At 37.9% G+C, this 23,972-nt stretch overlaps 1 protein-coding gene across 1 annotated transcript in view; it reads left to right on the forward strand.

Annotated features, from left to right (window-relative positions):
- Positions 1-1,474: 1,474 nt before the first annotated feature.
- Positions 1,475-23,972, forward strand: part of C6H14orf39 (chromosome 6 C14orf39 homolog) — a 29,428-nt gene continuing 6,930 nt past the window's right edge. Inside the window, exons 1-11 of the mRNA XM_088166611.1 lie at positions 1,475-1,592; positions 2,525-2,716; positions 5,994-6,050; positions 8,987-9,113; positions 12,669-12,758; positions 16,153-16,340; positions 16,786-16,828; positions 17,290-17,410; positions 18,520-18,614; positions 23,072-23,211; positions 23,685-23,764. Coding sequence (XP_088022737.1) covers positions 1,475-1,592; positions 2,525-2,716; positions 5,994-6,050; positions 8,987-9,113; positions 12,669-12,758; positions 16,153-16,340; positions 16,786-16,828; positions 17,290-17,410; positions 18,520-18,614; positions 23,072-23,211; positions 23,685-23,764 — 1,251 coding nt within the window. The remainder of the gene's footprint in view (positions 1,593-2,524; positions 2,717-5,993; positions 6,051-8,986; positions 9,114-12,668; positions 12,759-16,152; positions 16,341-16,785; positions 16,829-17,289; positions 17,411-18,519; positions 18,615-23,071; positions 23,212-23,684; positions 23,765-23,972) is intronic.

Raw genomic sequence — 23,972 nt, forward strand, 5'->3', positions numbered from 1 at the left:
TTAAATATTACAACTTCTCCCAGGATGAGGGCGAGGGTTGTCACGAAAACACTTATTTAGCAGAAAGCAGGAATGAGGACAATTCGCGGGTTTGGGGGAGGTGAAGAACCATAGCCAGATACCCCGAGGTGTCTAAATGTTTCTGGGGCTGAGTCCAGGAGAAATCCTGTGTCCCGGCTGGCCTGGGCACTGGCACTGAGCTGACCTCCAGCCCTTCCTGAAGGTGACTCGCTGTGGTTGAAAGTTGCTCAGGAATTGGGGTCCCTCTTTTCTTGGGAGGGAACTCCTCCACAGCTTTGGGTACCATGTGGGAGTTAGGCACCACCCCGGGCTTGGAAACAGGTTTGGGGCCACGGCGGAAAGTGAGCATCTGCCTGGGCTCCAGCTTCCATCCTTGCTTCAAGGAGAAAACTTATCCCGGAGCAGCTTCATGAGGACAGGAACCTTCCATCCCTTATCCCGAGAAATCAGGCAGTGACACTTCCCTGCTTTCTCCTGGGGGTATTTGGCCTGGTGTCTCCAGAGACCTTCCCAAACTCGATCATGAGTACTGCAAGGGCACTGGGTGCCCTGTGCTCTCTGCGGGGAAGCGCCTGGGTTTCCATCAGCTGGAAGAGCCGGCAATCAGGAGGGAGCCGCCAGAACACAGGAGAGGGGCATGGAGCTCAACGAGAGGCAGCATCGGGGCTGTCCGCTAACAGGATGATGGGTTTAGGGGTCTGCCAGCAGTGGGGAGAAGGTTTGGATGCCTTTTCTGAGCCCTGATTTGACTACTTTTCTTTATAGAGTAATGCAACCCATTCATCACTGATTAGAGATGATATTATGAAAGAACCCTTCCTTCTTGCTATCGGTAATGAAAGTGGTTGTTTATGGCTTTGGGGTTAGTTGGGGACTTTTTAGAGGGATTCTGCTAGGAAGCAAGTGAAAATAAACAAATCAGAAACAGGGCCATACAAATTTCTCTTTTCTACAGCTTCCGAAGGCATCTTTTTGGTGGGTACAAAGTGATAACCTCGGCTTGGAAGTTCTTATAATAAATAAATGGATAAAGGAGCTCCCAGGCCCTGCCAAGCCCCGGTGGGAACAGGCCCTAGGGGGAATTAACCGGGAAGTCCCTGCCGGCTTTATCCAAAGCCTGTTGAACCGACTGACCACCTTCCGGGTGAAACAGGGATCTGTGGGAACCTCAGCCTTCCTTGGCACGAGTTAAATTACCGGGACATGGCAAGGTGTTAATGAGCATCATTGAAGTTAACTGCTACTCTGCTCTTAAATTCACATTTCGAGAAGTTTAGAGGGTCTTTAAGGAATTGCTTAAGGCAGGACAAAGCTTTGAAGCCATTTCTCCTTGGGAAAACATTTAATGTTTTGGGAAGACGAAGTGACAAATGCAGAGCCCCAGAGGCATCTAGGAATTAGTGTCCCTAGGGCGACTCTCACCTTCCGGGACAGTCAGAGACATTGGTGGGAGATGTTCCTGGAAAGGACAGAGGAGCAGAGGCCGCAGACATCTGCCTTCCAAAAGCACATGCCTGTTTCCGTCTCCCTCTCTTCTTTATTTCCCTCCCTCACGGCTGACCAGAAGCCAGGTAGGTCAGCTATTTCTCTTTGAAGCTGCATTTCTTTTTGGTTGAATTGACTGTTCTGAAAGCAGCATCTCATCTGACTGATACCCGGGTTGCAGTTTGGCAGAGTTTTCTGTGACCCTCTCTCTTCAGTCCCGTTTCTATTTCTCTATCCTTTCTTCTTTCATCGGCTGGCGGTTTTTTTCCCCCTCCAGCTTGTACCCTACCCCCCAATTCATTCTCCTTTGCCTATTCATAACCTTAAATCCATCCTCTGCCTCAGTAATCTCACTTAGGAGTAAAAAACAGCCAAGTGTGGAGGGAAGCATCATGTTCTAGTTTCTTGAACGCCCGGGCTGTGCATTTTTGCCTTGTAAATCTTCCATAAACAAACAATTTTGTGAGCACAGCTTGTGTTGAGGCAACCGGTATTCCACAGCATCCTCAGTGTGAAGCATTGCTCCGGGATGAAAATGGAGATGCTTTAATGCCTTTTTAAACTATCTGAGGGCCGGGCCCGTGAGGGATTGAGGGAAGGATAATTTAGGCTGATTTCCACCAGCTGGGTCAGCAACACGAATGGGACCTGGAGGGTTGGATAAAGCACCTCACACTCTGCAGCTCCTTATTTTTGTGCCACATCCCAGAGCGTGTATATCTGTAATTAACCCCCAGTAGGTTTCCAGACGATGTCCCGTTCTAGCAGCGCTACCTTCTCTCCCCGCCCGGCCACCGCCCGCCTGCACGCTGCCCCCGGTAGATGGAGCATCCTCATCGCTTTTCGCCCGAAGCCCTCAGAAATGTTGCTCTTTCCCTCATAAGTCCCCCGTTCAGGCAGACGGGTGGTTTGGGACACACACACACACACACACACACCCCCCGCCGCTGTGTCCCTGCGGGAGCTGCGGTTGTTCCGCTGGGCGAACGGGCTCAGCCCCTTCTCCCGACCGCCGAAGCTGCTTCGGGCTTGCCCGAGTACCCCGGCTCCCGGCAGCCCGGCACGGAGCGCGGCGGGCAGGCAGCACCTGCCGCCCTCTCCGCACCCTCCGGCGCGGCTGAGGCGCCGCGGGGGCTGCTCCATAGGGCGTGGCCGGCGCTGAGGGGCAGCGTCCGGGCGGGGAGCGGGGCTGTGGCCCCTTCGTCCTTGGGTGAGTGTCTGGACGGCTCCTCGCCCTTTCCCTTCTGGCGGTGCCCGAGACGATGCGGGGCCGCCGCGTTCTGGTCGCTTTCCCAGTGCTGATGGTCCCCAAAGGCAGAGGGTGCCCTGAGCGCCCCGGCCCCGCTCTCCGCCCTGAGGGACCCGGCCCCGTTTCTCACGCCGCCATTTTGTGGCGCTCTTCCGCAGCCCCTGTGGTGTCCCGCACGGTGGGGCTTCCCCCCAGTTTTTTCTCTTTTGACAAAAATAGCTTTAATTTTTAAATCCGAAGACTTCAGGGAATAATCTGCAGCGAAAGCCTTTTGTTTGGTGTGTGCCGGACTAAGTAACTTGTCGCAGTCCACAGTGGGTGCTTGGTTCAGGTCTCCTCACGGGGTTCAGGTTTTCTCCAGGGTTTCCTAAAACAGTGTGGTAAAAAAAGGGCAGAGGAGCATAAACAACACGATAAGAGGCACATTTTTATTTTATCAACAGACATAAAAAGTCACGAAATCTAAGCTCTTCTAAATTTCAAAAAGATTGGAACAACCAGTCCCTCATAAACAGTAATGAATAACACGGGAGAAGCACAGGCTTGCTCTTAAAAGAGCCTTCCTAAGATGACAATTATTCATATAGAGCCAACTGGAATTAATACTGTTTCACAGCTTACAACTGGTACAATCGAGATACGGATTTTAAGTAAGATATTTACCTCATAGGTTATGGGTACTTTCCACCTTTTAATGAGGAAATCGGCTGTTGCCAGATGGGTTACTGAGAAGTGGCATTATTAATGTTAGTACTGTAATGGCTTGAGACCACATCAGGCAGTTGGCTTGTGAGTTCTGCACCCAATACAATCTTCTAATTTATGAAACTTTATTGCCGCAGTTGAGTTCCGTGTAATTACATTAATGCCGTGCAAAAATGCAAAATGCATAATAATACTTTTCTCCTGGCAGCATTCTGAATAGCCCCGTTAGAAAGAATAGATGCAGTCTGAAGCTAGTTTACCCAGTCGCGTGTGTTACATATTTATCTTTAACAAAAATATCAACCACAGAGGAGAATTTCCTCTGAATTAGCCAACATCCTGAGTTGGCTGATGGTTTATGCTACTTTTCTACAGTATGTCCAAGAATCAGTCTTTGCTACAGTCATATCCTGGAAGACATCAAATGTCAGAACTTGTTGCAGGCTGTTGTTACCTACTGTTTCTAAAATCTGCAAACACCGAATATATTACCAAAGCAATTGAATCTCTCAGCCCTTTGTGCTAGTGACACCTGTATCCTCTTAATTCATAGCGTAGAATAACATTTAACATTTGCGGTTACACTACTTCATTTTAACAATACCAGAATAACAAGTATTTTGCATGTGCATGCTTTCAGAAGCACTATTTTCTGCAACTTTACCCTTTTCATGAATTTTATTGTAAAACTACAGTGAAAGAAAATAAACACTTTCGTTCTCTCTACAAAAGTATTCAAAAGGTAAAATTATTTGGTTTTTAAATATAATAGTCTCTATCTTAAAAATATACAACTATACAGTCTGCTCTATTGATGAACTTTGTGTTGCAGTTTGTAAAACAATAAATAAAATTCCTTTGCCTCAATATCTTGCATTTTTTTTGTGGGAAGTTTCAGAAAACCAGCTAACAAATACTGTTAAAATATTTCTAGAGTACAGCTTTTTAATACGTGCTCCAAACAAATTGTTTTTCATATTTAGGAATTACTTTGAATTTTCTTTCACATGGTGTGAAAGCAAAAATATTCTGCCTTGATCTGTGGTTTGAGATAGAATTTCCTAGTATTTTTCATAGTATTTTCAGAAGATTTTTTATTTACTACCTCAAGTGTTTCCAGGCACTAGGAACTAGGATTTCAATCTTTTAAATTCATTTGGTAAAACTATTACCTCTTTCTCGGAGTTTTTATCACAGCCTGTGCTAATCCAGTCACTTGGATTAGGTGTTCTGATCCTCCCTTAACTATGAGACAAATTCATTTCTGTCAAACACCCAGCGTTTTAGACGCTGCCTCCTCCCCCTCCCGCTCCCACAGGCTCAGTGCTGCAGGATGCAGCCTTAATGCCACTTTAGTTAAATTCTGCAGTTGTTTTCTATTCCACTTTATCCTGGATTAGGATCTCATCCTCATCACCGATTTGTCGTGGCTTTGTTTCTCTTGCAGTGTGATGGTGAAGCCACTGTGGGACAGTTAAAGCCCGGACAACTTCGCTCACTGTTACTGCACCTGAGCTAACGAGCCGTGTCCAGAGCGTCCTGTCAACAGTGTTTGCAACCCTTTTAGAGATCTCCATCATCCCTCATCTCTGTAAAAACGTGTAACTGAATTTCTGCTCTTAGCAGCACGGTACAAACAGAAGGAAGAATTGATAACAATCCGTTTTCCATTTGATGAGAATCCTGTCTGTAATCACATTTAGCATTCATACACCTTTGATTTAAATGGACCTGGTGGTTGTACGGGTGGAGTGTGCAGGATGCTGAAGGAGCTTTTCCATCAGCAGCACTGCAGTCCATAGGCTTAATAACCAGCTGGAGTACAGGCTACACGTTTTGTACACAAACATCTGCCCTTGCATTCTTCATTGCCTTCTGAGAACATTAAGCCTCTCAAATAGAACTGCTCTAGGAGCAACGCTTTACCTAAATTATAAATCTCCTTTTTTCCTAACTGTGGTTTAGACTCATACCAGTCCCTTATCACCATTAGAGAGAAATTTGGTTCCACTAGATAGTAATTCAAATGCAATTAAAACTACTTTTCTCCCTTTTATGTTAAAATGTGTGGTATTGTCTTGCAATTTTGACTTGTTTATTGTACCAACAAGGCATTTGACTGTGTAAATCTTTGAATTGCGTTTTTCTTTTGAAGTTTAAACAATGAATGACAAAGTTTGGATCAACTTAGACAAAATTCCGGTCCAGCTTGGTAGGTCATTATATCATACATTTTTTTTTAACAATTACTTATGCACTGCATGCAGTGATATTTTCTGCTTTATACAGTTACATTAACTTCAAATAAATATATAATATTAAGCTTTTGTTTTTTGCCTACATTATGTTTTGTTGGCTGGAGGTTGTGGAGCGGGGTCCTGACAGCTATTTAATAGTAAAATTTATATTTAGATATTTTGCTAAAATAATTGTTAATCAGAGTTTGTGCAGTTAATGCTGCACAGCATGTATTTGTTTCACAACTCCACTCATATATATATGTATATAACGAAGGGTTAATTTTTTTCTCAAGCTGCCCAGATAGAAAAAACTCGCAGTGCTAAGAAACTTGTGGATCATCAGATAAATTGTGAGTAGTGGTAAATTATCGTTTTATTGGAAGCTGAACACTGATTTTGTTTCGTTAATCCTGGGACATATTCTGTGTCTCGGGGGCGGAAGCAGGATAAACAATGGAAGCTGTCCCGTGTCCTGCTCTCACCCTGCCTCATCTTTAGCCATCAATACTTGCTCATTCTCCCCAGCAGACTTTGCTTTTGCTCGCGACTTTTAGCTGAGGCTGTTCAGCTGCCTCATGGACAGCCAGTTTCATGCTGCGCCATTTCCTGCTCTGACTCTGCAGCTCCTCACAGTCTCTGGCAGCCCTTTGATTCAGCTGTGCTTGCTCAATACATCTGCCACTTGCCTCCCTTTCTTTCTTCATGTTTTTTGTTCTTTCCAGATTTGGACCTCTGCCCCACTGCATCTTCTCTCTTTCTGTTTTCTTAAAATAATGAAAGTTCTCTTGGTTGCTACTACATCCTCAAGCCTGATTCTTCTTTTTTTGCAATCAAGCAGCTGGTTATTTTATTTGAAATTCAAAACAGTAAACCCAAAGAGAAAGTCTTGCTCTGCGTCAAATTTGTTCTCCCCCAGGGCTTACAGACAACACAATACTATGGACTTATGTCTGGACTGATTTTTTTTAACCATGCTGCTATGTGGAATCACTCATGAGAATGTCTGAATAGTTTCTCTACCACAAACAATCTGAGAACATCTGTGCTCGCCTCTGGTACTTCATAGGTAGATAATCAAGCACATAGCCTCCATATGAAAAAAAAAAAAAGAAGAGAAAATTCTAGTCTAATTGGTGTTCTTTTTGATTATAACATTTCTAATAATCTTCACTGATATGTCCAAGCAAGTACTTATTCATTAAGAAGATTATCACAATTAAATTGAAGCATCTTAAACATGAAAATATCTGTAACACTAAATCTGGCACACCTTGGATTCTGGTTTAACTCTCCAGTCACACAACTGAACCTTAGAGATGAGGCTTTTCTTAACATTTATGCGGGCTTAGGGCAAATGCTCTTAGGAAAATCCAAAGGCTGTAGTAACATGGCATAGCTGCTTTTGTGTTCAGGTCAGAGATACCTAAATTTGTGTAAACACACAGCCAACACTCAGGCTTTTAGCAGTTTGGGTTAAGTCTTTCAATAACTTAGCAAAAAATAGTAACACTGATGTAATTTTGTCTCTGTGTGAGTATTACTTGGCAGATGAACAGCTGTAGCATTCAGCCTTGGACTTTTGGTGTGAGATTCATCAGGCTATTTGGCTACAGTCTCTTTCTTACCAGTGGAGAGAAATAGGCACTTTTAGGGTGTGATTTACCTTATCCTGAAGAAACAATTTAAAGTGGGTTAGATAAAGTAAACTTTAAAAATGTCAGCTTGTCTCAGCTGGGTGTAGCTGCAGCCGTGGGTGTGTTGCTCTGAAGCAGGTCCCTGCACTAACATTGGGTGAGAGGGATCTCACCCACCAGGTCCTTGTGAAAGCACAGGTTAGTTGAACAGCTCACAGAAGTGCTTATCTGTAAAAAATACTAAATGAGATGTGAAGTCTATATCTATTAATAGCGTTATGTTACATTTTGGTAAATCTCAAAAAGCTGTCTACAGGGTTCTGCCACAGTCATCTGTTTATTTATAGAAATGAAGCCATGTCAGTTGTCCAATATTTATGCTTCACGCTAAGTAAAGGCAAGTTACTGACTTTAGATGTTGAAAATATTAAGGGACTGAAGATAACCCAAGGATAACCTAAGATAATAAATTACATTGAGAAATTTTTGGTTTTCACTGACTGACATTTCTTTGTGAGAAGTGGTTTATTTTCTGCTATAAATGCAGATGCTGTTGAAAATTAATGTATAGCAAGTAGTACAAAACCAGAGCCAAACTTCAGAGTGACCTGAAGTTTCAGAGCAGTAATTCCAACTCAAGACCTATCTTGCATCACTAAGATGCTCTAAGCTGAGTAGATGAGGGAAGGGCAGTGATTGACACGTGTGTAGGGTCACCTGCTCTGGCATTTAGTGCTTCATGGCAGCGGTGATAGCAAGGGATGATTTAGCACTGATGAATCTGAAATCTTGTATAGAAAAAAAGAATTAAAAAATGCAGAGAAAAAAATTTCACCAAGTTGTGCTTATTGCATTGCAAGGTGAGCATGTATGATAGCTCTCACAGCTTTTACTTGTGAAGAGAGCACTGATCATGTTCAACAGCATGGATTGTCCTCTAACCACTCATTCAAAAAGTGTTATCAACTGTTTGCTGTCAAAAGAGGCAGAATTAAGAGTTTGCCTTAAAAATCTCCACAAATCTCAAGGACTATTCCTCGAGAACCTGAGATTATAATGCATTTTTAAATTAATTAATCTGTGTCCTATATTAATTTATCATACATTACACATTCCTACGTTGAGTAAAATTCCTATTTATTTTAATTTTTCTCTTTCTGTTTTCCACTAATTGCTTATATGCCTTTTGTGATGTTTTTATTTTTCCTTGATTGTAGTCAACTTTCCCACTCAGAACATTTGATTTTCTGGGCTTTTGCAGAAGAATACAAATGTTTGAAAGAGGGTCCTGTTTCTGGCTGGAGAGTGAGTGAGCAGTGCATGGTTTGTAGTGTTTCAGTGGGATCACTGAACTGGGGAATACCACTAATAGTTACTTCAGTTCTATACACACTGGGATTCAGAAACTGCACAAATCATGGCAGTCTCACAATATTAGATGATTATTAAGGTACTTGCCACCCAGCTGAAAATCCTTATGTTTTGACTCACTTTGTTGTTACCTTGCTTAATTGCAGACTGTCCACTCACCTGGCATTATGGAGATTAAGTTTTTCGGAAGGAATTTTTAATCATTCTGAATGTAGACTTTTTATTTCATGGATTTGTTGAAAATGCATGAATATACTTTTAAATTTATTTTTAAATTTCAGTGTACACTGCACAAATCACAAAAGAAAAGAATGAAATTGCTTGGTTGGAGCAAAATATTAAAAAAGGCAATGAGGAACTTGCTGATCTGCAAAAGCAGAACGAGAGCAGGATGAAGAGCTGTGATGTGTGAGTATAAAAGAGCCTGAACTCTGAGTTGTGGTTGGCATTAAGGAAGTCAGTGAGGAAGGAAGGGAAAAATATGTATGGGTATGTTCTGACAGCAGTGATGTTAAAGAAAACTTGAGTATTCTCCTGGGGTTTTTTTAACTGCAAATCTTTAGGTATAAAAATTACAGTATTACCCATCTGCTGAAGAAGAATTACAGAAAAGCAGACTATATTTAATTATGGGTTTGTTTTTTATTAAAATCCCCAGTTTTCAGAAGATCAAAGGTACTATCTTTGCAGCAGGGATTCATGTAGTAAGAGCATAGTTTTTCTACACTTGGATGAAAATTTGACCAATTTTAAGAATACTGTTAAAAAAAAGACGTCCTAAAATTGAACATCTTTCTATTCTTTGTTCACAACATGTTTCAAGTTACTTTTTGTTCTATACATATTTTCACACAAGAAAACTAAAACTGCCTCTCCATACATACATATGTGTGCTTCTGCTGGCAGATGCCAGTATCAGTTTTGCTCCAGACTGCAAAATTTGTCTTCTGGGCACAATCTTTTGATGAATGCAATGGGCTGCCATTCAGTTTTCCTTACATAAACGTTTGTATCAGATAATCAGTTCAAGTTTTAAATGCTGATCGCTTCTGGATCTTAGTAATTAGAAACTTTTCAAGACACAATTTAGCTATGGGGAGTTTTGTCTTCCTGATACGTAGTTTTTAAAAATTAAAACCTCAGGTGTTTTCAAGGGTAGCTGAAAAGGCAGATTGATATTTGATAATACAGAGAGTTTGTCCCAGGTAATAAAATCCATCAGTGTTCCATTTCTCCACAATCTGATTAGTTCCTTAGCAGCTGGAATGAGGATTTGTTGGCAAATTCTGTTTTGTTTTCTTACAGTTCTATATATAAAGGTAAATAATAAAAATATCTATGACATAAATTTGAAATTTTTTTTTTGCAATGTGCATGGAGAGTGCGGGTGTTTCTGAGAATAAAGAGGGAAGTAAAGATGGCATTGGGATCAATTCTAGGTTTATTTTGAACTCTCAGAAAGAAAAAGAAAGAATGGAATCATTAGTGAATAAAGCGGGTGTAGTGGCTGGCTTATTTGAATGAATTGCCATTCAATATTGATTTGTAGCTTTACCATTAAAAGAGCTGGGAAAAGATCTGACCTTGGGGAAAAAATTCTTTTTTTCCACTACATTAAGTTCTTGCCTCCAATGTAGTATAAAATGAACACTTACACAAGTTTTTGAAACTATCCACACTGCTTCCTTTGACACATTTTGTGGCTGCAAATCTCTTTGCAAATGACAAACTATTAAGTGATGCAAATAAAGGAGTAAAAAATTAAGGGTAGGACTAAGGATCTGATCTAAATTTTAATCGTTGAATTCAATGGGTTTTGGCTCAAGTCCTACAAAGAATAATTAATGGCATTAGTGTAAAGAGACTGAAAATGAGAAGTGACTCATTAATGAATACATGTATTCATAGAAGGACAATGCTTGCAGAAGAGTAGAGACTTTGTGTCTTAAATTATTGGAAATGTCATTTAACGACAGACTGAAAACTGCAATAAACAAGCCCTGGCTGTAAGATCAGACAATTAGAGCACTTACACAGTAGAATCACCCCAAACTTCCAAAATTTATTCTAGTTGACACTGCATCTATACTGGATATGATTCTAATGTTGGTTTTGTAAATTCAGATACTGTTTTGGAGTCACAATCACCCTCACAGCTGACTAATTGCCAGTGATAGAGCTCAATAGAGCTCTCAGAGAAACAACGTTTTGTCTGGGTTACGAGACATTATGAGTATATTGAAGCAGATTTGAACAAAATACAAGGTTCTTATATTCAACAAGTCCAGAGAAAATATGATATATGGGATAGATGTATTAGGATAATACTGTGTTTTCTGAAGAAGTACATATTTGTCTATATAAAAAAGACCTGAAGACAGAAAATTACCCAAATGAAACATATTTTTAGACAAGTGATGACATTTTGCTAATACTTAGTTTCTTGAAGGATTCTGTTTGAATCAAATGTTAATCCCAGAGCAATAAGAAGTAGTGAAATGCAATTGATGGAACCTATACCAATTTTATTGTTTCTCTTGCAATTTTAAAATTTGAATGCAAGGATGGTGGAATTTCATGGAAATAGAAGATAATTTTTAAAAAGCCACATGAACTCAGAATGTTGTTAAGTTAGGAAAAGAAATTGTTGTCTCACTAGCCAAACTTCAGGATAATTTTATTGCTTTCAGAGTAGTGTGGATAAAGATCTTTCTTATACTCTGGCTGATGAAAGGAAGGGCAAATAAATGTGGTGGCTACCAAGGACATCCATGAGACAGTGATGCATTTAGCAAACAAGTAAATGAGCTGCTTGAATCCTGCATACCTGGTTGTGTTCAAAAACCACTGTTCTTGTACCACATGTTTTTTCCATGTCCACAGAACAGATGTGAACGAAAAATGTAACTCACAACATGGCTTGTACTCTGATTAATAAAGTCTCTATGAATTTTTCATCTTAGGTTTTTTTATTTTCTCCTAAGAAAGTAATGGAGTTTTCTGAGTAAAAGAACATCACAGCATCTGGTGTGCAAGCACAAGTTGGTTTCTCCTTTTGAAAAAATCTGACCCTTTTGAAATTCAGCTTTCTGCTGAATTTGCAGTAGATATGGTGAAATAACATTTTGTAGTTCCACTTTTAATTACCAGTGGTGTCCAACCATTTGTGCCAGGAATGCTGGATTGTTCATACTTCATATGCCATCTATATCCAGACAGGATACTTTCTTTTCAAAAACTTTTTAATATGCCTCTCCTAAAGATCACATTTGAGTTTCACTTGAATCAGAAAGTCTGTCTGTATTGTCTAGTGTTCCCTATCCAAGGCAGAGGTATCTGTAATGCCTGGATGTTGACACAGTCCTGCTCTTTCAGTAGTCAGGAGTATTCTGTGCAGCTGCTCTGCTCTCAGTACTATCTACAGCATTCTGCTGTAGGAAAGTCACTTTGATGCTTTTTGAGTGAGACTTGGTTAGAAAATGGAGGAAATTCTGAGTTTTTAACTGCTGTTTGCATTTATGTGTGAGATGGGTGCTGGTGATACTGGTGAGAATGAAGCTGTGGGTGTCTCCAACAAGAAAATTTGACATATCTAAAGGATTTATTGATGGTGATGTGTTGGGGACCTAAAATGTGGATTTAGATGCTTCATCATTTTGCATTTGCTGCAAATATTTGTGAAGTTCATTCCATTAATTCCTTAAAAAGTGCTCTGTAATGTTTCTTAATTCTAAATATATATATTTTCTTTTTTCTTGAGTTTGCAGGGGTAGAATATTGGCAAAATAAATTCATGCCTGCAAAAGATTTCTGTACTAAACCCATTTATGTTTAACTTTCACATAAATTAATAAATCATTTGTAAGCTAGCTAAAGTAACTTGGTGTCTTCTTTCCTAAATGTTTTTTTTTTACTAATAAAGACCATTAATATGCTTTTGTTTTTTGTTTACTTTGTCCACAGCTGGAAGCCCACCTATGCATTTCTTAAAAAGCATGGAGCATATTTGAAAGATGAAATTACAGCTATAAAGGAAGATACAGAAAATGAGAGGTATCTATGACCACATGAGATGAGATTTCCAGCAGTAGTATTGACTAAACTGATCAGTAAAATTAGTGCTGTCTGCATGAAAAAATTGCTGCAAACTTTTCAGGAATTTATAGTCACCTATAAGTGATTGAACAATTAAAATAATTTTTTGTTTACATTACCTTGAGATCATATATTATTTTGTAGTTGCCAAAGAAATATGATAAAATATAAATTCTTGAAATTCAGTTGCTTTCAAATGCCTATTACAATTTTTTAGAATATTGTACAATTGCCTACTGTTTGAAGAAAAGCCCGATAAATGAAAACAATTAATTTTTTCAGGTAACAGTTAGAAGCATTCAGATAATTTTATTCTTTTCCTTATTTTTGAATCTGAAATGCATAGAATTATTAGAATATACAAATCAAATTTTTGTATGCTGTTGTATATTCTTCAAAATAACCACAAAGCATACAAATTCACTCTTAGGTCCCGAAAAATGAGAAAGTGTCTCAGAAAAGCCTGGTCTGAAACCATTTTAAGACCAGCTGTAGACAAGCTTGTAGTCATTATTAATTGCAAATTCAGTTCTGTTCAGGGAGTGGCATGTCAGGTGTTTTATTTTTATTAATTAGTCTTAGCATTTAGAAGAAATTATTAATTGTGCAATGTAGCTGCCTACAGCCAATGAAATAAAGAGCAGACCCTGGAGATTCTCACTGAAATGTTCCAAATGTGCTGTGCCAGGGTAACCCTCCAAAGTTCTATTGAACAAAGTAAATCTACCTCCATTTTAGAGAGGCTGCTCTCCTGCTCTGCTCTGCCTGTGAGGGGTGGAGGCTGCTTGGCCCCGTGGTGCAAAAGTCACGGCAGACCCCTCCAGATACCTAAATACCAGTTTAGAGTTGTAAATTTAAGTAATTTAAAACATTGGCTTTGAGTCTTTTGTAATCATTCTTTTTGCCAGTTGTCCAAGACAGCAGAAACAGCATGCCTGAGAGCCTTTAATTAACTCACTTAGTAGCTTATCTTTCTTCTTCCTGTTCAGAGCTCTAAAATTGGTGAAAAATAAGGCTAAATTGGCTTTCTATGAGTATATGATTAAACCATTTTGGCTTTCACTAATTTGAGCTGACAAGCCAAAGAAGCATTACTTTTAAATTGCTTCTTTAGATAACTAGTTTCAATTCCAACATTAAAGTGTTTGATCTGTTTTCCTGAGCTTAATTATAAGACATCATGACCACAAATCACAAAATAAATTTAATTCATGTATTTTTCTAAACTATGCCCCAAATATCATCTCTCTGCATCAAAGCATTTGATGATATGTTCAAGTCAGCAAGATGTGCATTCAGCAAATTCCAATATTTAAATTAGGAAGAAAAATAAGTGTCTTTAGAGCTTTATGAGCTGAATGTTCTCCTTAGTCTTGCATTTGGGGGGCACTGAGGACATGCTGCTTTAGATGGAAAGCTGTTTTTAAAAGATGGGCAGATCAGTTCGTGTTTAATTAGGCACTTAAAATTGAGGTTTATAAAATGTTCCACATTTTTTTGTTGTTATTGGTTTCAAGAACATATAAGAATGCTAATATGAACTGGAAGTCAATCCTGAAACTAAGTGATATGAAGAAGGAAAAAGTAATAAATTGCTATCCACATAATGTTCAGGGGGTTGTGAGTGCTGTCCTTTTCCTGTTGTAATTAGATTAAAACTTTTTCTAATTAATGTGAACAGTGGTGAATTCTAAACAGTCTGTGTTATCTGCATGAACTGGAGGATGTAAATTACTTCGAGAAAATATTAAAAATAGTGATGATTACCCAAGACCCCTATATTATATATTGACATAAATATTATTTGTGAAAAATAGATTTTGGGAAAAGAATATAAAGTTTTAGGATTATATTCACAAGTTTGAAATGTACCTGTTACAACAAATTATTTTACCTATTTATATTTTTTAAATGTATTTGTAATGCATTCTAAGTTTATTAGCAAATTTTTTTTTGATCAGTTATTGTCGTAACATCAATTTAATTAAATAGAATTGAATATTTTTTATCTTTCATACCTGGGAAATTTTGTACAGTATACAGAAATATTAAGCAAATAAAAAAACTTCGATTCCTGAGACACCTGTGTAGAAAAGCTGGTAAACTACTGTCATTTTCTATGTGAAGTTTGGGAAATACCAATTCCTAGATTAGATTCACAGTGTTACCTACAGCTTCTCTCCCCTAAAGTTTAACAGTCAGTTTAACAGGAACTCGTGCCTGGAGTGTAGCTTGATTTGAAAATTAGAAATCTGTGTTTTGCCTTGTGAATTTGTTTTCCTTTTGTAAGAGCAGAAGATTCTAATATTGAATTTGGACATAAGTTTTTCTCTTTCCCATTGCCTGGCACAGCCACTGGACAGCCAGGACTGTCAAATGCAGCCTTTCAGTCATGCTGTAATTACATGATTAATAGCAGTTTGAGGTAAAATGTGTTCCTTGGAGAGAAGTCCCGTGTGCTTTGCAAGCAGTGAGAGCTGTTCCTTAATGTAGGGGCAGGTTTAGAGGTGGGTTTCTGGCTTTAATTGCTTTTATGCACCATAGTTTTTCCCATACAGGAATCTCTTGCTAATCTTTAGGTGTACTAATAACTTAATATTTTTAAATTTGCCTGTCCATTGTTTACAGAAGCTTTTCCTGCATTCATTGATGTTACCTACTTCGGTAATTCATAGCTATGTGCTCACATGATGTCAGTGAAGTTACATTTAGGGTGACATTGATTTACAGGGCAGCCCCACAAGAAGCTGAGCATTCTGGCTCTTTGCCACTTAAACATTTAAGTGTTTGCTTAACCTTAAGTATGAATAGTCCTGTTGTTTCAGTGTGACTGATGTGTGTGTTTAAGGCTTCCCTGAGTCAGACAGAGATTACTCAGCATCTCCTTGGAGGCAGCTCTTAGTCCTGTGGTGCACCAGGCTGCTCTAAATATGGGAAGTTTGGCCAAATTCTCCTCTACTGTAGCTTTGCTCCAGCTCCACCAAAACTGATGGAATTGTGCCAACATGCACCAGCAGAGACTTTGGCCTGCAGTGAATTTAATGATAATTACACAGGGAAAAACACATTTGTCATCTGTTAGGCTGCCTTTGAATATGGTATGGTCTACATTCCCTTCTGAACAAGGAGGTTTGGCTGTTTTTTACATCATGACTATTCTTTGTTACATAAAGCATAGTCTTCATTGAATATAGGTGGAAAATTAAAAAATAAAGCCAAATATTGTCATATTAAATATAATCTGACTTTTCGTTCTATGGTATCGACTGAGCTGATGCCACAAATTTATAATTTTTTTCCTTATAAACAACGGTTTCCTGTGAAAAAAAATAAATTACATGTATTTTTGTAGGAAAATATATGAGGATTCCATAGCCCAGTGTAGAAAGACTTTGGAGGAACGCCACAAAAAATATAAAGAATCTGCTCTTGCCCAGAAGTATTACAAACAAAAGGAAGAAGTTGAAGAAATCCAAAAGAGAGTTTTGAAACGCCTTGAAAAATACAAATGGAAAGCAGATGCTTCCTTGGATGATCTGGGTACTGCTATTGCCATTGCTTTTACAGTGTGCACTGCACATTAAGGGTGCCATACAGGGAACTTCTAATTTTTGAAGTTTCCTATAAGTTAATAAACTGTATTCTCTTTATTACACCATTTTTAGAAAAAAAAATCTGTAGCAAAAAAGAATATAGATTATACATACTAATATTCCTTCCTCTCATAAATGTAACGGGGAGAGATTTGTTATTGAACTTCTTGGGGTAAAAAAGTTCTAAGATTTCTTTAGATCGAACCTCCTAACATTTTAAATTTAATTTTCATCATTTTTAGTGTTGTTTTTAATGCCATTACTGTTATGCTGCAATTTTTGTTATCTATACTAAGCCAAGATAAATGCTCCCAATCTATTAATTTATCTTGTATTTATTAAGAAAATTGATTTGTTAATTAATGATCTGAAAGTAAATTTTATTTTTGCAGAGGCTGTTCCTTTAACATCCGTAAATGATTGGGCTGTACACATGTATCCTTGATTTCTCGTGTTTGTTCAGTTGGCAGGAAAGAAGTTTTATATTTACTTTTCACAACTTTCTAGTAGAAAATAAAATAATTATTTATATATTTATATAAAATATATAAATATATGTATATAAAAATATATATTTATACAATTATATTTAGAGTAGCAGCATTGGCATTTCTCTGTGAGAAAACTGAAGGTCAAATTCAGCTGTTCAGTTTAAATTTATGGGAGCATTTTGGGGAAAGAAAATAAAATTTCATTTAATAGCATATCCATCAAAACACTTCATTTAGGAGAAGCTTAATTGACGTTGGAGTTGAAGATTTTCCCAGGATCTGTAGCTTTTTCAGAGCTTCCTGCATCTCTAGCATTTGTGTTATGGCATAGAGAGGTCAGGGGTCTGATGGCATTCCTTACTTGAAAGAATATATTGTTGCAAAAGATATTCCATGACATGCAAGTGCCTCTTCGAGGAAAAAAACACAGGAAACCTTGCAGCTTGCTGAAGCTGCTGCACGGGAAACCATCAAACTGGATAAAGAAGCAGAAGAATTAAAAATGAAAATTGCCTACTTAAAAAAGGTAACTGTCTCTTAATTTTATTTTATATAAATACATATTATGTATGTGGTCATACATAGTACTGTTATATTTTCTGAAACATCAAAAAAGTGGTATATTTTCCAGTGCACAGACCAACAGGATGATTCCAGCCTTATAATTACGTTTCTATTGCATCACATGTGTTTTCTTAGAGAAGAGGGGTCTACAAATGTAAAGGTTCTTATATTTTGCTTTCTGCTCACCTCAGTTTGTGCCACATTTTCTGCTAAGGCATCGTGTCACGATGACTTTGGTGTCAGCTCAGGAGAACACATTTGAAAATAGATCAGGGCTCCTGCTCAGTGAGCCCCAGGGCTTGAGTGTGCAGCTTTCCCAGGTCCTACTGGGTTTTGAAGGGTTTGTCTTTAATTAAGGATGCTTAACAATAAGAATAATGGAAATTCCTTCTCTCCTTATTTTTTTCCCCCAAAATACATGTGTGGGTATATAATGCCCAGCAGTAAAACTGGCTGATTGACTAGGAGAATTCCAGAAGAAGAATCTCCTGAAAAATCAAAGGGATTTTATCAGTACAGAATTTGGACCTATCCCTCTGTAAAAGGTCTTTTCTAAGCCTGAGCAGTCCAATCTTGTAAAGGTTTAGTAGCTTTTTATTTTGCATTGAATCTGGGTGCTTTTACCTGTCTGGACCCGATGATCAAGAACTCCATTTACTGCCTTGTGCTGATAGCAGCACATTTTGGTTTTTTTCTGTTTATATTCTATGATTCTGTTTGACACTCCTAGTTCCAGATTGAAGTTGCCAATGTGGTTTGTGCTGTGTAAACACACAGGAAGAAGGGATGTGGTGAATTTGTTTACAGATATGAAGGAGACCATGTAAAGAGCTCCAGGTTCTGATATTTAGACCCATGCTTTAAAACTTCTGTTTATTCCAGCTTTTACAGTTGATCCAACCAAAAATATTGCCCCTTTTTAACTTTATTCTCCTTATGTCTTCAGAACCTCTTGCCTACAAAATCTACTACTGAGCACTAATTCATCAGGTTTAGAAAACTTTTGCAACATGTAGCTAAAATAGTTCAAATTTTGTCACTTTTTGTGCCATTTGTTCTTTATCTTTTAAGACCTTCAAAGAGACTAAAGAAGATCAAAATAATTCCCAAAAGATTGAAGGAAAAAATCAGAAAAGTCTTGAGAAGCCAGAAGACTTTAAAGAAAGGTACACTTCAAAATTATTTTCCCCCTTGCTGTTATCCAGAATACTACCTCAGAATTTACACAGACTGCTACAAAACACAGATTGTTGTTAAATAAGGACTAGCTTCTCTAATCCTGGTCATGTGATTTAATTATGTAATTTAAAAAAAAATTCTATTTCTGTGGGTTAAGATAGTGACAGTTTTGATTCTTGGAAGCTCAATGTATCTGGAAACATGCTATAAAAATATTTGTAGAAGCATTTTCTCCTCAGCTACTGCTGAGAGATCTGTGTGAGTAGTTTTGAATGCAACTACAGTGACTGTGCAGTCAGAGATAAAATAACATTAACTCTACTAAATATATATTTGGAAAAGGAGACAGGGTTCCACAAATCACTTGTCTTCACCTCTGAACTACTTAAGAACTTTAACTCTTAATTTAGTTCTTAAAAGCAAGCATGAGTGAAAGTTTCATAGACAGGATTAATGGCTTAGTAAATTAGTCAGTGATCATTTACAGCTGGGACTCACTTTAATTTGAGCTCAATTACAATGACTGAAAATCACCACCAGGACTATCTTGCACTTATCTGGTGTCCTCGTGAATGCTGAAACATCTCCTATTGAGCTGACATTTTTAGACCAAAATGCATTTTAAAGTGAAAATATGTCTGAAAGACTTTGTCTAAAGTAATTTTATATTATGATGTGCTTGAAAAAGAATCCTTTTAGGGCTTTAAATAGACATTTTGTGGAACATATCTATAAAAAAAGTGTCATTTTAGTAATTCCTCTGATTCTTCTCACAGGGACCTTTTTGGTCTTTAATATCTTTTTGCAGACCTATGAATCATTCAGATGATAATTTCTTGGTAGGGTAGCCTTTGCACTCATTTTACCTTCTCATGTAAGATTTTTGTAATTGGCAACAACAGAAACATGGGGAAGCAAGAAATCCCTTTAGTTTTAAGACAAGGTACAAAAAAGATGGGAAGCACTCTCTTTGAATTTTCAAAGAAGCCCCTATCTGTTCAGTCTGAGGACACAAAATACCTGCTTACAGTTAAAGACCTGCTGTAAGAGGCACAGATCCATGCTCTGGGTATGGAGATGTAGGAATCCCTCAGTGAGGCTCCTCGTGCTAAGGAATCCATAGGGTGCACTTCCAGACCTGCCTTTTGTACATTTCTTTTCCTGTTATGGAGTCTGTTTGTACCTTCACCTGAAATTGTGTATGTTCCACAACATAAAGGCTTGTAGAAAATGGTATAAAATTGGTTTCTTAATATCTTTATCTGACATTAGTGTATTAAAAAAAGTCTTCACTAGAAAGTGTGGAAGTGACTGCTTAAGTAGCTATTGGTGTTAAAAATGGTTGTATTATGAAGCTGTAAAACAAAACAAAGCAAAAACTCCGGGTAAAAAAAAACCAAACAGAAACTGTGTGTTGGGAAAATGAGCCCTAGGAAATAAAACCTTTGCAGACTCAAAGCAAAGTACAAAAATACAACAGCAGAATGGGGGTACCAAAGGCAGGAGCTTCTTCCGAGCTGTCCTGCAGCCACTACAAAGTTACTACTGAGCAAAAAGATCTTTGTGAAGAAAGATATCTTCATCTTCTGCCTCAAAAGAAGAAGAAATAAAAAGGAATTGTACTAGGAATCTCCATGAGCTGGTCCAGACCAGCAGGACACCAGCAGCATCAAGGGAAAGAACTAAAGATAGCAATGAAAGCATTGGGCAGAACAATGTAAATATTAATACCCATGAAAAGCTTTAGAAGGTTTCAAGACAAGAGGCCAACTTGCAAGCCAATTAAGAGGTGCTGAGATATTTGTTCTGCTCTGGGCAGCAGGATGGCAGTGGGAACTGTTCCTTTATAAAAATCCTGGAACACTGTTGTTTGAATAACTTGGGTCTGGCCAGTTGTTAGAAGTGTAAAACACATTCCTCTGCTTGTACCTGCTCTTGTCTCTGATTCACAGCTCACCAGTTACACTGACAAGTACCACAGTTTAATTTCCAAAGCAAGACTTCTCATCAATCACCAAACAGGACACAACTCTTTAGAAGCCCTGGTCTTGATTTCTCAATTAGACATTCTATTTAATACATAGAAAGGCTAGTATCTTGAACTGTGCTATGGCATGTAGAGTGTTCATTCTCTCTGCTTTTATAAAACTGTTGGGAGAGATTTAATTCCATGACTCGGTAACTATTTATTTTTTTTTCCAATTTGGTCATGTATTAATTCATTCTCTTACTTTCCAAGTGAGAGCTTTTTGCTAAAGCTTCACATAAAAGAGATTCCATGGTGGATTATTGCAGATTTTGCTGCATCTTTGCATCAGAAGTGATTGACTTCTACTGATCAAAGAAAAAATTTGATAATATGAATCTTAGAAAAGTACTTTTGAAGTTGTTTCTGGATTTCTAATGTAAACATATATGAAGAACCAACTCCAAAAAGTGCTCCTCATGAGAATACTGAATGTGGTTTCAGTGGCTGTAAATACCATAGAAGCTGGTGGGATTCTTCATATATATAATGAGATACACTTGATTCCTGTAGTGAAAATTAATATTAATCCTTGGGTTTCTTTATGCTACAAAGAAGAAAATACTACTAAGGAAATGGCAATTTATTTTGGCTTAAGAATATCTGTTTTTCTCTTTGCACTTTAAAAAACCCCTGCAGTATGGACCAAGCTAAAGAGTTTTTATCTACTCAGATGTCTACTAACAATGAAGTAGAAAAAGAAGACAAATGATTATCCTTGTTGCTGCAATTTGGGTTGTTTTGAGCTTCATAATGCAGTTTTATTTTTCTTCCAGTAGTATGAATTAATGTCAGAGAAGATGTGCATGGTTTATATTTCAATAGTGCTTTTGTGGAGGCAAGGGAGCAGGTGTACTGCATATGCATAGAGTTTGCAGGCTTTTTTGGAAGGTTTTGTTACTTAAAGAATGAATATCTTAAGAACTTCTGAGTTTGGTTTGTAGCTCTGCCTTTGAAACATTATTCTGTGTAGATATGCATTGTAAGAAGGTTTTTTATTTAATGGAGAGTAAATCTTTAGAACTATAGAGTTGTCTGCTAGACTTTACAGAAGCAAGGAAACTGACTCCAGGAACGTCTAAAAACAGAGTTTGACATTCTAAGTTCTGAAAAAAGCCCAAACCAACCAAACAGCCCCCCAGCCACAGATCCCCCCTATTTATGGCAGTCTTAACTGATGACCTCAGCCACAGTAGCCTTGGTCAACTGATCTTTGAATGATGATTGGGGTAAAATGAAAGTGAAATAAAGTGAAACAGTTTTAGCCAGAGTTCTGTGCTTAGCTCTGTTTTGATTTCCCCTTGCTTTTGAGCTCCCTGCATCTGAATTTAAAGATACACCAGCCACACACATCTTGTTTGCTGTAGTATTCATTCTTGACACAGGTTTATCTAGAACTAATGTAACTGAAAGATTTACTTTGGTTTTTAGTTTTTTAGGTGGTAGATGTTTTGTACAGTTTGTTCAGTCTCAGTCCAGCACAGCACCAGGTATAAATGCAATTGCAAGAGAAAATAGTCCTTTTTCATCAGAGATACTAGCTGAGGTGCTTTCAGGGTTTTATGTGAGCACAGTTCACACAGTTCACATGTATGTGTATGAATTTCATGTGTTGGGTTCTTATATATAGCCAGTGCTTCTCAGTAGTATCTTTTTATTAGTGTTGCTAATTTTGCTCCACGCTATCTTATAAAATGTATCCTACATTTTATCTTATTTTTGTTTATGGAGAATTTCAAGACGAACAAAAAGACTGACTCAGTTCTTCATTTGTTCAGAACAGCATTGTTCAGTCAGCTACAAACCAGATGTTGTAGCTAGAAGCACAGAGGCACTGAGCAGGAATGCCAGAGAGAAAATAAAATAGAACTCATTATTCTAAAAAATAGTAAATGTTCCTGTGCCAAACAGCCTCTTTACTCTTCATTGTTCTGCTAACCTTTGTCTTTCTGCACTGTAAAGGGCTATTTACCCTACACAGATAATTACCCCACAAGTGAAAACACTTGCTGCAGTTTTCTCTTTTGTGTACATGTAGTGTGAGTATTCCAGACAATCTCAGAGAGAGAGAGAGAGAAAGTGTTTTTAAATGTGAAAATGTGATTTCAGAACTACAATAATGAGGCACTTTAATCTAAGTGTAAAACTTCACAGTACTAATACTTTTCTTTGATACTGACAAAATTTTAGCCATCAATGTTCTTATGATTGGGTTATTACTCCTTTATGGCTTCTTTTTCAGAGATATTCTCTCTCTGGTATTATTTAAAGAAAACCTCATTTTTATCAACTACTGGTGCTGAAAGTGGGAGAACTTCCTTGACAACATCCAATGCCCTTGAGAATTCCACTTATTTGAAGCAGTTATATTTTATAATTTCTTTTGCAATGATTTTTTTTTAATTTAAATTTGTTTAGGGTGTTTGAAGAGCGTCAACACCCATCTTTGCCAAAGGAGAGACGTCAGCTATGTAAAACATTGCATGTCCCAGGCATTCCTCAGAAATTTGTCCAGTCTGTACAGAGTTTTAGATTTCCAAAGCAACGACCAGAAACAGGTGTAGTATGTTTACTGACTTCTGTGAGCAGTTGGGGTTATTTTTGTGCAAAATAATGGGTAAGTGATGATAACAAATCTAGTAAACTGCTCAACTGCTTAGAGTTGAAGCCAGACTTTCAATGGAAGTTGGGTGCTGACCTTTTTTTATGCTCTGGAAATCTTGTGTGTCTGATTTCTCCCGTACCTGTGCAGTGAGTAAGGTAGCATGACAGATACACCTGATGCATGGTGTCAGAAACATCTGAAAAGAATTTAATTTCAAATCTAAAATACCTTTAGCGCTGTTCACATTAATACAGTAAATATTAAACAGCTGTTACTTGTTTGATACTTTCATATTTTGTGATAAGTTTCTTTTTGCTCTCTGTTAAAAGGAAAATTTAAAAGGTTTGTTCCCAAGTTCTGTTTAACAATGCCATGCTTTGGATAATTAATCTTATTGACAATATTATGTAATATTTGTAAATTTAGGGAGTGAAGAAAAAGAGAAACCAATGGAACGTCCAGGGGCCACCAGCTGTTCCTCCAGCCTTGCAGAAAATTTATCACAGGTGTATTGCTCTCCCAGTGGTAAAAATAGGAAATTATATAATCTGTTTTATGTGGTTGTTTAAATTTAAAACACTTCAAATATACCTCACGGTATTATGTCTTACATAAAACCTGTTAGCACTGCAACTGCTTGGTAATCACAGCAAAAGTCTTTCTTTGGTGCCTTTTCTTTCTGAAAATGTCTATGCTCTTAGAAAGTGCATTCTA

This window comes from Sturnus vulgaris, chromosome 6, assembly GCF_052056855.1.
Source record: "Sturnus vulgaris isolate bStuVul1 chromosome 6, bStuVul1.hap1, whole genome shotgun sequence".
NCBI classification, from domain to species: Eukaryota; Metazoa; Chordata; class Aves; order Passeriformes; family Sturnidae; genus Sturnus; species Sturnus vulgaris.